General features: G+C 42.8%; 1 protein-coding gene across 5 annotated transcripts in view; it reads right to left on the reverse strand.

Annotated features, from left to right (window-relative positions):
* MPP6 (membrane palmitoylated protein 6) overlaps positions 1-12,511 on the reverse strand; it is a 138,737-nt gene that overhangs the window by 101,058 nt on the left and 25,168 nt on the right. For all 5 annotated transcript variants that reach the window (XM_033930829.1, XM_033930828.1, XM_033930831.1 and 2 more), the window contains 2 exons: positions 8,981-9,133; positions 4,013-4,165 (listed from right to left, as the gene is read on the reverse strand). In XM_033930829.1, the coding sequence (XP_033786720.1) occupies positions 4,013-4,165; positions 8,981-9,133 (306 nt within the window). The remainder of the gene's footprint in view (positions 1-4,012; positions 4,166-8,980; positions 9,134-12,511) is intronic.

The raw sequence follows: 12,511 nt of genomic DNA on the forward strand, positions 1-12,511 counted from the left end.
ATGCTGGTTCGCAGGCCAGAAGAGGGAGTGGCGGGAGGAGGTTATAGCAGCATGCAGGGTATACGCGTGTGCGTGCTATATAAAATTTTTTTTACACAAATGGTTTTGACCTGCGTGTTATACACGTATGCGCGTTATATGCGTGAAAATACGGTACTCAAGTTATGTTTTGTCTAAGTTACTAGTCAAAGTTTGGACTTCAAATCATGCCTAATGTTAAATGAAGATTTGTACTTAAAAATAGAAAGGAAGGAGAGAAGACGACAGACCTGTTAGTACATATTTTGGCAAAATTTAGCAACTACTGATCTTTGATCTTTTTTCAGTTTTTTTCCTTTTTATTTTCTATTTGTGTTTGCTCTTCTACCAGTAATGAATTAAATGAGATTATGCAATGTTATAAATATGTGGAAAAGATGATTTTGCTTGGTTTTACAGTATTTGTACAACTTATTTAATTTATTTTGTATTGTTTGTTTCTCTTTTGAAATTTTCTATAAATATTACAGTTTTAAAAATTTAGCTACAGATACAAATGAATTCTTGCTCATTTATTAGAGGTTGCTAGAGGTTGGGCATAATCATAGGTGTGTTGCAAGCTATGGCACAACATGTAAAATATCTAATTATAAAATAAAAGCCTTTTTATACAGTAGTCAGATTTAAAAGGGTCTCTGATCCCTGGTGGGTAGTGGACTTGAAGGCCTACTTCTGTCCCTCCCATTTGTAGAAAGCCCTGCCCCTTGCTTATGTTTCTCAGCATTTTGTGCTTTTCTACATAAAGACTTCACAAAAATATGCATATCATGCTTAGGTACATAAGGCCCTAAGGACTGATTTTTTTTAAATTTTTGATTGAGGCATTAGAATTAAAATTACTTTAGCTAGCTTAGCTGGGCATCCAAGTGGCAGATGAAATTTAATGTGGACAAATGCAAAGTGATGCTTATTGGGACGAATAACCCAAATCACAGTTACTGAGTGCTAGGGTCCACCTTGGGGGTTAGCGCCCAAGAAAGGAATCTGGGTGTAATTGTAGAAACACAATGAAACCTTCCGCCTAATGTGTGGCGGCAGCCAAAAAAAGCAAACAAGATGCTAGGAATTTTTAATAAAGGGATGGTTAACAAAACTAAAGATATTATAATACCTCTGTATTGCTCCATGGTGCGACCTCACCTGGAGTATTGCATTCAATTCTGGTCTCCTTATCTCAAGAAAGATATAGTGATACTAGAAAAGGTTCAAAGAAGAGCGATCAAGATGATAAAAGGGATGGAATTCCTCTCGTATGAGGAAAGACTAAAAAGGTTAGGGCTCTTCAGCTTGGAAAAGAGAAGGCCGAGGAGAGATATGATTAAAGTCTACAAAATCCTGAGTGGAGTAGAACGGGTACAAGTGGATTGATTTTTCACTCCGACAAAAATTACAAAGACTAGGGGACACTTGATGAAACTGCAGGGAAATACTTTTAAAACCTATAGGAGGAAATATTTTTTCACTCAGAGAATAGTTAAGCTCTGGAACGCGTTGCCAGAGGATGTGGTAAAGATGGATAGCATAGCTGGTTTTAAGAAAGTTTTGGACAAATTCCTGGAAGAAAAGTCTATAGTCTGTTATTAAGACATGGGGGAAGCCTCTGCTTGCCCTGGATCGGTAGCATAGAATTTTGCTACTATTTGGGTTTTGGCCAGGTACTAGTGACCTGGATTGGCCACCGTGAGAACGGGCTTGATGGACCACTGGTCTGACCCAGTAAGGCTATTCTTATGTTCATAGTGTTTTGTCTAAACTGTTTCATTAATATTTACAAAAAGGAAACTTCTTGCAATATGAATACATGAATATACAAGGGTAAATCAAAAAGTAAAGGTAAAATACATTTAATGGCTTTAATGGAAATAAAACTGTGAGCAACTGAACATATCACTTTTCCACAAGGACTCTGAGGAAGAAGTTTTATTTGAAACACACAGACCGTGTCTTACAAGAGCACTTATCTCATTAAGTTTCACAATAGGACTCCTGAGGAAGAAGTGTTATTCAAAATACAGACCGTGTCTTACAGGAGAACTTCGCCACCTGTTTCCATCAAATTTTATTTTCCACTCTTAAATTATACATGGATCTTGGCACATGAAACATAGAACATCTTGGACCCCTGAGGAAGAAGTGTTATTCGAAACACGCCCCGTGTCGAGTCCCGTTTTCTAACCAATGAGAACCATCCTCTGGAAAGCAACATTGTAATCGAGTTCTGTGAAATCCTGGGCATGTATTCTGTATATAGTGTATTTTTCTGGAAGCAACTTGTACTAATAGAGGAAACTTCCAGTTCTTAAATAAAGTATCCTTCATGACTTTGTATAATAGCACTTTAATTCATTTGGTGGAGTTTCCAAAGTCAGCAACTTCAAACAGCTCAGATCAAGGTTCCTTCTGTTTCTAGCTTGATGGATAGCCGTCCAGCAGGAGAGTGCGCTGGACTACCGCAACTTTAAAAAGGTACCGGGGGGCTACGGGCGGGCTCCTTCAGCTGTGAGTGGGCTGCTTCAGGCTTCGCAACACCAGACCACCAGACGCACCCCCCTGTAGAGGAAATTTTTTTTCCTTGGTTTTTCCTCCTCTACAGGGCGATGCATCTTATGGACGGGTGAGTGTTATAGAACGAAAAATACAGTACCACTTAAAGCCTAAAGGTTTATATTCAGGTACTCAATCATTTTTCCCTAACAGTCATGGTGGGCTCCTTGGGTTTTGGCCAGGTACTAGTGACCTGGATTGGCCACCGTGAGAATGGGCTACTGGGCTTGATGGACCATTGGTCTGACCCAGTATGACTATTCTTATCTAACATATACGGGGCACTGGGGATTAAGTGACTTGTCCAGGGTCACAAGGAGCAGTATGGGATTTGAACCCACAACTTCAGGGTGCAGAGGCTGTAACCACTGTGCCACATACTCCCCACTCTTCAAAATCTTGCATACCTCTGGTTGCATTTGAACATATTGCTTGCCTTTTTTGTTTGGTTGTTACATACATACAAGATTTCTTCCTCTCTTTGCCTAGCATCATCCACATGTGAAAATATAATACCTGCTTGTCCTCAGTGAAACCACAATTACCAGAAACCTTGTTTATTGAAGTTTACAAAAAGCAAGACAATTAGATTTGGAATCATCACAATCATTACTTAAATATATAAAAGGCATAAAATATAAACATATATAAAATTATTTACTCAGAAATTCAGAGAAAAGTTATTAACTCTTGATGGAAGTTCAAGTAGTTAAAATCACTGTTTGGATGGATGATAAGAACCGCAATAACTTCTTTGGTATCTTATGCCCTTTGAGGAGGAGACATGGAAAGTCAATCTCCCCGATGAAAACATTTTGTTGCTGAGGACTGAAACACTATTTTGGACATGTCAGAGCAGAACCATAGAGAATTCTAAATATTAAAGTGCACAATTTGAATTTAATTCATGCCTACATTAGCAACTAATAGCTAGCTCTCATGTTTTGCAAAGTCTGTAACCATTTCAATGACTTATTGGAGTAACTGGCATATGATGTTACAGTGGTTCAACTAGGAGAGAATAATGATTTCAGTTATCATTTGGAAATGACAAAAAAGGAAATATTTTCTGATTCAATTTAATTGACCAAGTTTCCAAAATGTTTTCTTTGTTAGACTGATATGAGTATCAAAGGACAGAGAGAGTCAAGAGTTACTTGCAGAACCTTTAAGGATGATTTCATCTTTAAGAGCTATTGAGTTAGAAGCATCCAAGCCATAGCTAACGAGTTAGGAGAGCATCCTAGCCATAACATCTTCGTTTTGTCAATATTTAATTTCAGGAGATGTGTAGAAGCTCAGGTTTCTACTGCTGTGACATAATCATGGACAGTGGCTGGAATATTGTTAGAAAACAGGAATGAGCAAACAAAAGGAGTTTGAAAAGAGATAAAGCTCCAGTTCATAGAAACCGTAGTTCCTTACTTACCAGGGGCTCTCCTGCTCTTTTATGAATACCAACCATACGAATGGCATCAAAGGGTGCTATTTGGTTGTTCACTGAAGTATTATTAATCTCTGGGCTAGCAGGTGGAGCATCATAACACTTTGATGCCACAATGTCATGCGTTTCCAAGAGTGACTTTAAAAAGGAAAAAAGTATTACAATGTCATTTTCTGGAAAACCAAACTGATTAAATGTTTATTCAAAGATGAAAGGTGCTTTCTTGTTTCTCATTTTCTTGGTGACCATGTGTATGCAGAGGACAGACAGGATTATGAGAATGCTAAAGTGGCATATAGGATACATCTATGACCTATTTCTTATCATTTCTATAGCACTGCCAGATATATGTAGCACTATAATGTAAGAGAGCCCCTGCTCCATAAATTCTTACACAAGAAGAACATATTAGACTACTATATAGAGAATGACACGGTGGCTGTTACCCGTGGCTAGCACGCCAAAACGGTGGGGAAAAAACTGTGTTCACCGTGGCTATGGGGACAAGGCCATTCACCGCCCCGTGGAGTGGTGAATGGCCTTGTCCCCGCAGTTAAGGGAGGGAATGCGCACGTTGACCTATCGCGCTCCCTCCCTCCTTACTGATTGCTGCTGCTGCTGCCGCCGCCCAGTCCCAATATCTCCCTACTCCCTCCCTGCCCCTTAGCTTTGTGGCTGCGATTTCTAAACAGCCTTCTAAACCGGAAGTTGCATCAGAGACGACCTTTCCAGCAGCCATATGCAACTTTAACGCTCCGGCTGCTGTAAGAAGGCAGTTTAGAAATCGCTGGCCATGAAGGTAAGGGGCAAGGAGGTTTATCGGCACAGTTGTGCGTTGCAAGCAGGAAACACTACTTCTGCCTGTAGGACCAGGGCCTGTTATCCGGGGGGTGGCGGGTGCATGGCGGAAGCGGCTAAGAGGTATTCTCCCTGCAAGGGGGGGGTGAAAGCACCACGAAGGTAAGGGGCAGGGAGGATAGGTGGGGTGGAGAGGAACAGATGCTGAAGGGAAATGGGGAAGAGAGAGTGGGGAAGAAGATGCTGAAGGGAAATGGGGAAGAAAACGCTGAAGGGAAATGGGGAAGAGAGAGTGGGGAAGAAGACGCTGAAGGGAAATGGGGAAGAGAGAGTGGGGAAGAAGACGCTGAAGGGAAATGGGGAAGAGAGAGTAGGGAGAAGATGTTGGCAGGGAAGAAGACAGAGATGTCAGACTATGGGGGGAGCGGAGGGAAGAAGATAGGTGCCAGACCAATTGGGAGGGGGGAGAGGCACATAACAGAGCAAATGGAAGACGCAGAGAGAAGAGAGACAGTGGATGGAAGGAATTGAATGAGAAGATGAGGAAAGCAGAAACCAGATAACAAAGGTAGAAAAAAAAATTCTATTTATTTTTCTTTCTTTTTTTTTTTTTTTTGCTTTAGGATAAAGTAGTATATTAGTTGTATTGATAAAAATTTATAAACAAAGCCCTGCCAGCTGAACATCTCTTTCGCTAGTTCAGCAGCCAGAACTTTGATTTATAAGGAAGGAATAAGCTAAACATTGCAGTACTGAGGCTTGTATGGATGCTGCGGGGACGGGGCGGTAAAGGGGTCAGCGGGGTGGAGACAGGGCAGTGAAGGGGATGGCGGGGACGGGGCGGTGAAGGGGATGGTGGTCCAGGGATGGGGCAGTGACGGGGACAGATTTTTCCCCCGTGTCAATCTCTACTACCATATACCATACCAGTCATTAAGTTTAACCAATTTTATCTATCTTTACAGCAATCTTTTACATTAGAAAAAAAAAGTTCCCCTCAGAAAAATCACCTTGTAGCAGAAGCCACAAAACTTCTAAAGTTGTCAAATCTGGACTGAGGCATAATCAAAGTAGACATGTGCCTGGGTCCCAAAAGTTTAGGACTCAGTAAGTTAGATTTCCAACCATCTTGATTTTTTCCAGCATTTCACAGGTTAGTAACTATCTGGAAGACAGAAGGTTGGCTGAAGTGTTTTGATATTTTTCAGAGATTAGCCCTCTACAGCTCTCCAATGCTCCATCCTCCTTTCAGTGCAGAGACTATGGCAAGGTCAAGCCATTGGAAAAATTGCTCTAGTCGGGGGGGGGGGAGGGGCGCGGTTGGAGTAAGCTGCAAGTGCTGGGGGAGATTAAGCTGTGCAATGGACTTTCCAGAAAGCCACTAGAACTAGCAAGTATCCTGGGTGGAAAGAGGTAAGGCAAGAGGAATTTAGAAGAGGGGCAGAAGTATAAGGTGGCTAATACAGGCTGAATTATACAAAATAATCGGTTAAGCTGTCTAGGGATGGGGCACTGAATGAATGAGCCCATAAACAGCAGCACAGAGAATGTGTGTGTGCACATGTCTCAAGAACAACAGTGTCTGGTAGGAACATTCTCATAAGTTTCCCTTAGAAAATCTGGGCTGGTGTGGAGAAGTCCGCTGTATCCCTAGCAGACTAGGTACTTTAAGGCTCTTATGTGGATGTTTTACTTTTATGTGGATGGAATTATTTTATGTGGATGATTTTAGTGTACCTTTGGAACTTTGATACTTTCAAATAAAGTCCATTTGGGAACATCGTCACTCCACAGAGTTTTTTTGGAAGTTCGCTGGTATAAATGTACCTGTGCACATATTAATTATTTTGAAAACTGTCCCAGCACTGCCTCCACTCTGCTATATTCTTCCAGAAGCACCAAAGAAAGCTAAATATGTTGTTTGCTTATTCCATTTGTGAAGCTTTCTTTACATAGACACTTTGTAAATGTACTGTATACCTCAGACACACTGCATGTAAATCTCAATCTTTGAGGCAGTCTATCCTTGGCATCTCTGGTTTGTACAAAGGCAGTGGAGGGTGAAAATAACTTGTCCAGTATTCCTGGTTCTCATCCTATTGCTCCAAAAATACCAAGTTGTTAAGTTCAAAGAGGGAGATTTTGGGGCCAGCCCTATTTTTGAACTTGCATCCCACTTCAGTGTGCTACCGTGTTTCCCTGAAAATAAGATAGTATCATATTAATTTTGGGTCCAAAAAATGCACTAGTGCTTATTTTTAGGGGATGTCTTATTTTTTTCATATACAATGATCATCTCTCCCTTCCTCTTCTCTACCCCAATTCCTCCTCTTCCTTTCTTTCCTCCACTTGTGCAGCATCTTTCCTCCCCTCTTACCCATCCCCTTGTGCCTTCCCTCTGCAGCATCTCCCAGAATGCACTGGGAGATGGGCCTAAAATTCCAGTTGGCCCAGGTGCCTAAGGCCCCTCCTACAAGGAGGGGCTTTAAGCACCTAGGCCAATCATGCCCTTAGGCCCCTTCCCGGTGCATCCCAAGATGAACTGGGAAGGGGAAGGCTCGCCATTCCTTCAAAGGCAGGCTTGCTGGCCTGACGCAGACAGGAGCTGTTCAGCCAGCCAACCAAATGAGGTTAGGAGGGGGTCCGGGTAGGGTCCTGGTGGAGGTTCGATTGAACTTTCTTGGGGGTGTTGGCAGGAGGGACTGGGCATCCCTCCTGCTGCCGATCATTGGGGGGGGTTTGGGGGGTGTCAGCAGGAGCAATTAGGCATCCCTCCTACCAAGAAACATTGCGGGAGGGTTCAGGGGATTGCAGCAGGAGGGATTGGGCATCCCTCTTGCCAGCGATCATTATAAGGGTGAGGGGACGGGTTGCCTGGGCCACTGAGCTGACTGCGGCAGCCGCGATCAGCTCAGCAGCCTGATCCAAACTTATACCTGTTTTGACTTGTTGTAAGTCAAAACGTATAAATTCCGTCCAGGCAACCTGTCAAATTTTTTGATTATGGCCACTAGACGACTAAGTGTAGGTCGGCCCACATCCCGCCCACCTCCCGCCTTACCCACTCCTCCAAAAATGCCCCTGTTCAATTATTGGTACTTGGATGACATGTCTTTTTGATCGTCTAAGTGCCGATTTAGGTGGGTTTTTAGACTTTTAAAAAAATTATTATTATCAGCCCCTTAGTGTGTGCTAGGCAGACTATTATATATATGGGCGTTTTAGAATTTAGTGTGTACTAAGCTTTTGTAAAAGAGCCCCCAAGGATATGTTCTTAAGACAAATTTCATTTTGAGGAGGCCTTTCAGATCCAAAATATAGCTCTTATTTGTATCTATAATTTTATTGTAAGTTGTATTATGATTTGTGGGATATCAAAAATTAATAAACGTGAAACTCTCTAGTCACTCTGTAATAAAGACAATAATCAGCAGGCATTTCTTGCAATCTTCAGGTATATCAACCTGAAGCATTTCTTAATATTAAAGTTCCCCCCTGTATTCTGAATGGTGAACATTTTGAATCCCTCATGAAGACAACAAATGCTAACGAGAGACTTCTGAAAAGCCACAAAAGAAACTGGCAGGATTTTTTTTTTTTTTTAAAAGGTGTTACTTGATAGTGTTAGATGGCAGGGAGTTAACCCCATAATACTCCAGTTCTCAATCATTTGATTGAGACTGAGAGGTAGGGATAGTATTAGGTTTGACTCAAAGCTTATATTTCCACTATAGCCAGAGACTATAAAGCAAGTCATGGTGCTGGACCCTAGGTGAAATGGAATATTAAGTTTCAGAACTCTGAAATTTTAAAAGTCTATGAAAAGTAACTACGCTACTACACCCATTGACTGATCAGGGTGAATAAATGGAAAACTGATTTGTAGAATAGTTGTTATGGTAGCAAAAACTCAATTTCCATTTTAGTTATGATTTTTTCTATCAGACTAAAAATATTTATTGATCTCTCTCTCAAATCAACTGATTTCCAAATAAACTTTAAAGCATAAAATCAATACTGGAATAAAATATTCCCTTGCATGTGTTTCTTCCCTAAACTTTAAATGGTGTCAGATTTCAGAAACCGAAACATGAAAAAAAAAAACCCCAAAAACCCCACACCTGCACTTTGTATGTTTCAAACAGAAAATATTACCTGAAAATGAGGTTCCTTTAGTATGCCAACCAGCTCTGCAATATTCTCATTTGCATTTACTAAAGGTCCAATGTCCTCAAGTATTTCATTCACTAGCTCCACATTGTTTTCACTTACAGCCTCTAGTTTAGTATCTTCCAGTCGTTCATGTGCCTGCAATACATTCAACAGTAATTCAATATGGAAAAAACAGTAAATGATGGCAGATAAAGACCTGAATGGACCATCCAGTCTGCCCAATAGTTACACTCAACAATACACTCAATAAATATGCCTAAAATCCTATAATAGTAACAACAAAGAGGCACAACCAGTCACAACAGGGTTTGGATGGGGGACGCTCAGAATGAGTAATAGTACTAGCCTGAAGCAACTCCACTGAAGAAGTAAAGGGCGCTCTCAGTGTGAACCATCAGCAATGGGAGCAAAAGCTCCGATGCTTCACTTCCGGGCTGAGGCGGGAAGCCTCCACCACCACACCATCATTGAGCCCCCTATGTGTATGTAATAATGAAAACACCTACAATAAGGCCCTAAATAAATAATATAATCCAAACAAACCCGTGAGCAATTTAAACTCAAACGGTGGAGATACAAACTGAGCGACCCCCACACAAACCCTGCCAGCCGAGACCCGCCAAGCTAACTACAAAGCAATATCAAGTCCTAATTAAACTAAATCAAAATTATACTTATCAAACCAAACTGCCACAATGAAAGCGCCAGGAGCCGAAGTTCAACCAAGCTGGTTTCGGGGAGGAGCCCTTCTTCAGGAACCAAGCCCCCGACCACAAACCAAAAAATGAAAAAAACGCCGAAAACGAAGCGGGACGGCTGGAGGGAGGGTTTACTGAATAGTCTTTTTTTCTTTTATGTTAATCATGTTCCAAATTACTGGAGTTCATGTCGAAGACTTCCCCAGCCCATCCTAAACCAAATTGCTATATAAGGGAACACAGAGCATTTGAGTAACATTCGTTGCGCGAGACAGACCGCCCCCTTGGTTAATAATAGTTTATTTTTATATACAGTGGTGCCTCGCATAACGGCCGCCTCGCACAGCGAACGCTGCGCACAACGAACTTCTTGTCTTGATCCGTACAACGGACTTCGTTTCACACAACGAAGTCGCCCGAGCTGCATCGCTTAACTGGCGCTACATATTTTAAACCTCCCCCCGCCGCCACCGCATATTTTTAAACCTCCCCCTGCCGCCACCGCATATGTTTAAACCTCCCCCCGCCGCCACCGCATATTTTTAAACCTCCCCCCCGCCGCCTGGGCCTGCGCTGATCTCTGAATGGCTGCAGTCAGCTCTCGCGGGACTCACAAGAACTAACTGCAGCCAGCTCTCGCGGGACTCACAAGAACTAACTGCAGCCATTCGGAGATCGGCATGGGCCCACACAGGCGTGCAGAGGAATTGCTCCTGATCTCTGCGCTTCTGGCCTGTACGCCACTGGCTGGGAAAGATGGGAGGAATTAAAAAAGGTACTGGGGAGTATGTGGGGGGTGATTATAATACACAGCAAGGATCAACAAAACCCCTGTCTCCCCTCCCCTTCACATATATCCCCTCTATATCATGCTAACAGCTCTAACAAGGTAAATTTATCTTTTTTTATGTCATCTTAGCATATTTTATGCTACAGAACAAATTATTTTTTTTTACATGTATTGTTATGGGAAAATGCGTTTCACATAACGAACTTTTCGCATAACAAACTTGCTCCTGGAACGAATTAAGTTCGTTGTGTGAGGCACCACTGTACTGCCAAACCATCAGTTCATGGTGGTTCACAATAATAATGCACTGGGCATTAAGGCCCGGATTCTGTATAGGATGCCCGGGAGGGGCATCCTAAACAGAATTGAGCCTACACTAACCCCGATTCTGTAACCGGCATCCATGTTACAGACGCCGGTTACAGAATCGGGTTAGAGTAGACTTGGCCACTACACTTATCGCGGCATAGGATCTCCCTGCTTCAAGAGGTATAGCGGCCACAGCCGCCAGTTCCCTCCACCCCAGATTGCTGGCAGGAGAGTACCCAATCCCTCCTGCCAGATTGCCACCCACCCAAAACCCCCAAATGCTGGGAGGTGGGTGCCCAACCCCTCCTGCCGGAGTACGCCCCCCCTCTGGACCCCCCCCCCACGCTAACACCTCCTGATGACCCCCCTAACCTTCCTCCCCAACTAACCTCTAATTGTTGGCTGGCCAGGTCTTGCTGCCATCTGTCTGGCAGACCGGCCTCGTCGAAATGAGGCGGGCCTGCCCCTTTCCAGCCCATCCCCGCTAAGCCTAAGTCCTGATTGGCCCAAGCTCTAGGAGCCTGGACCAATCAGGCCTTAGGCTTATCGGGTCCGCCCATCCCCACTAAGCCTAAGGCCTGATTGGCCCAAACTCTATCACTTGAGGTTTCGTTGTGGGTCTGAGCTTTTCACATTAACATACACGTCTTGTATTTATTTGGATTTTTCAAGGTGAATATATATATATATATATCTGCGGAAAATGAAGAACTGAGGTACCACAAGTGGGCATCAGGCAGGAAAGCACTCACGGATGCATGGTGCAGGCAATCGCAAAGTTTCTTAAAATTTAAAGTAACAGTACACTTTTCATACTGTCCATACCAGGCTCCGTGGAAGACGTCACCCATATGTGAGAATATGCTGCCTGGTTGTCCTAGGATACATTTTGATACGTTTTTATATTTGAACAACCCTCCAACTGACATAAAACAGTCTAACAAAATGTCCCACTCTATGAGTTCTAAAGAACAAACCATAATGCCACCCCCCCCCCCCAGCAATTCCAAATGTCAGTAGGAGTCACTTGATCCAACCAGCTCAAAATATTGTCCCAGAGAGAGACAAATGAGGCGAGTTCCAGTGTTGCAAAGAGGTAAGTCTCTCCGTATCCACTAGCAATTGAAAACAAGATTTCCAGGCATCCAATGGTGGAGAAACAGCTTGCTTCCAAAATTTAGCAATAATACATTTAGCAGCTCCCAATACTAGGTGCTTGACTTTCTGCTAGTAAAATGTACACCAGCATTGTTAAGTTCCAATAAGCAAGTGAGGGTTGATAACAGTCGTTCAACATTTTGGAAAGCATCACCCCCACCTGCCCCCAAAAGTGTTGTATTAAAGTACAGGACCACCAAACATGTAGGAAAGTACCTCTCTCAGCTTCATACTGCCAACACATATCAGACACTGAAGGAAATATTTGCTGCAATCGAACAGGAGTACCATTGTGTGACTATTTTATAAGCATTTTCTTGGACCAGCACACACACACAGGCTTTCTTGATTTCCAAAAAAATTGTGGACCTGTCTTGTGCACTAAGAACTACTCTCCAAAGCCTGATTCCAGTAAGCTATATAGGCCAGCCAAACAACATCCAAGCCTCTAATATATCTATACAGTATAGAAGTGGATCTAGGCATTCTCCCTAGGACTACTCACATATTCTCCAAAATGTTCCAGAGACACCAGATTAGCCGTCAGCCAGCCCTGGG

This window comes from Geotrypetes seraphini, chromosome 2, assembly GCF_902459505.1.
Source record: "Geotrypetes seraphini chromosome 2, aGeoSer1.1, whole genome shotgun sequence".
NCBI classification, from domain to species: Eukaryota; Metazoa; Chordata; class Amphibia; order Gymnophiona; family Dermophiidae; genus Geotrypetes; species Geotrypetes seraphini.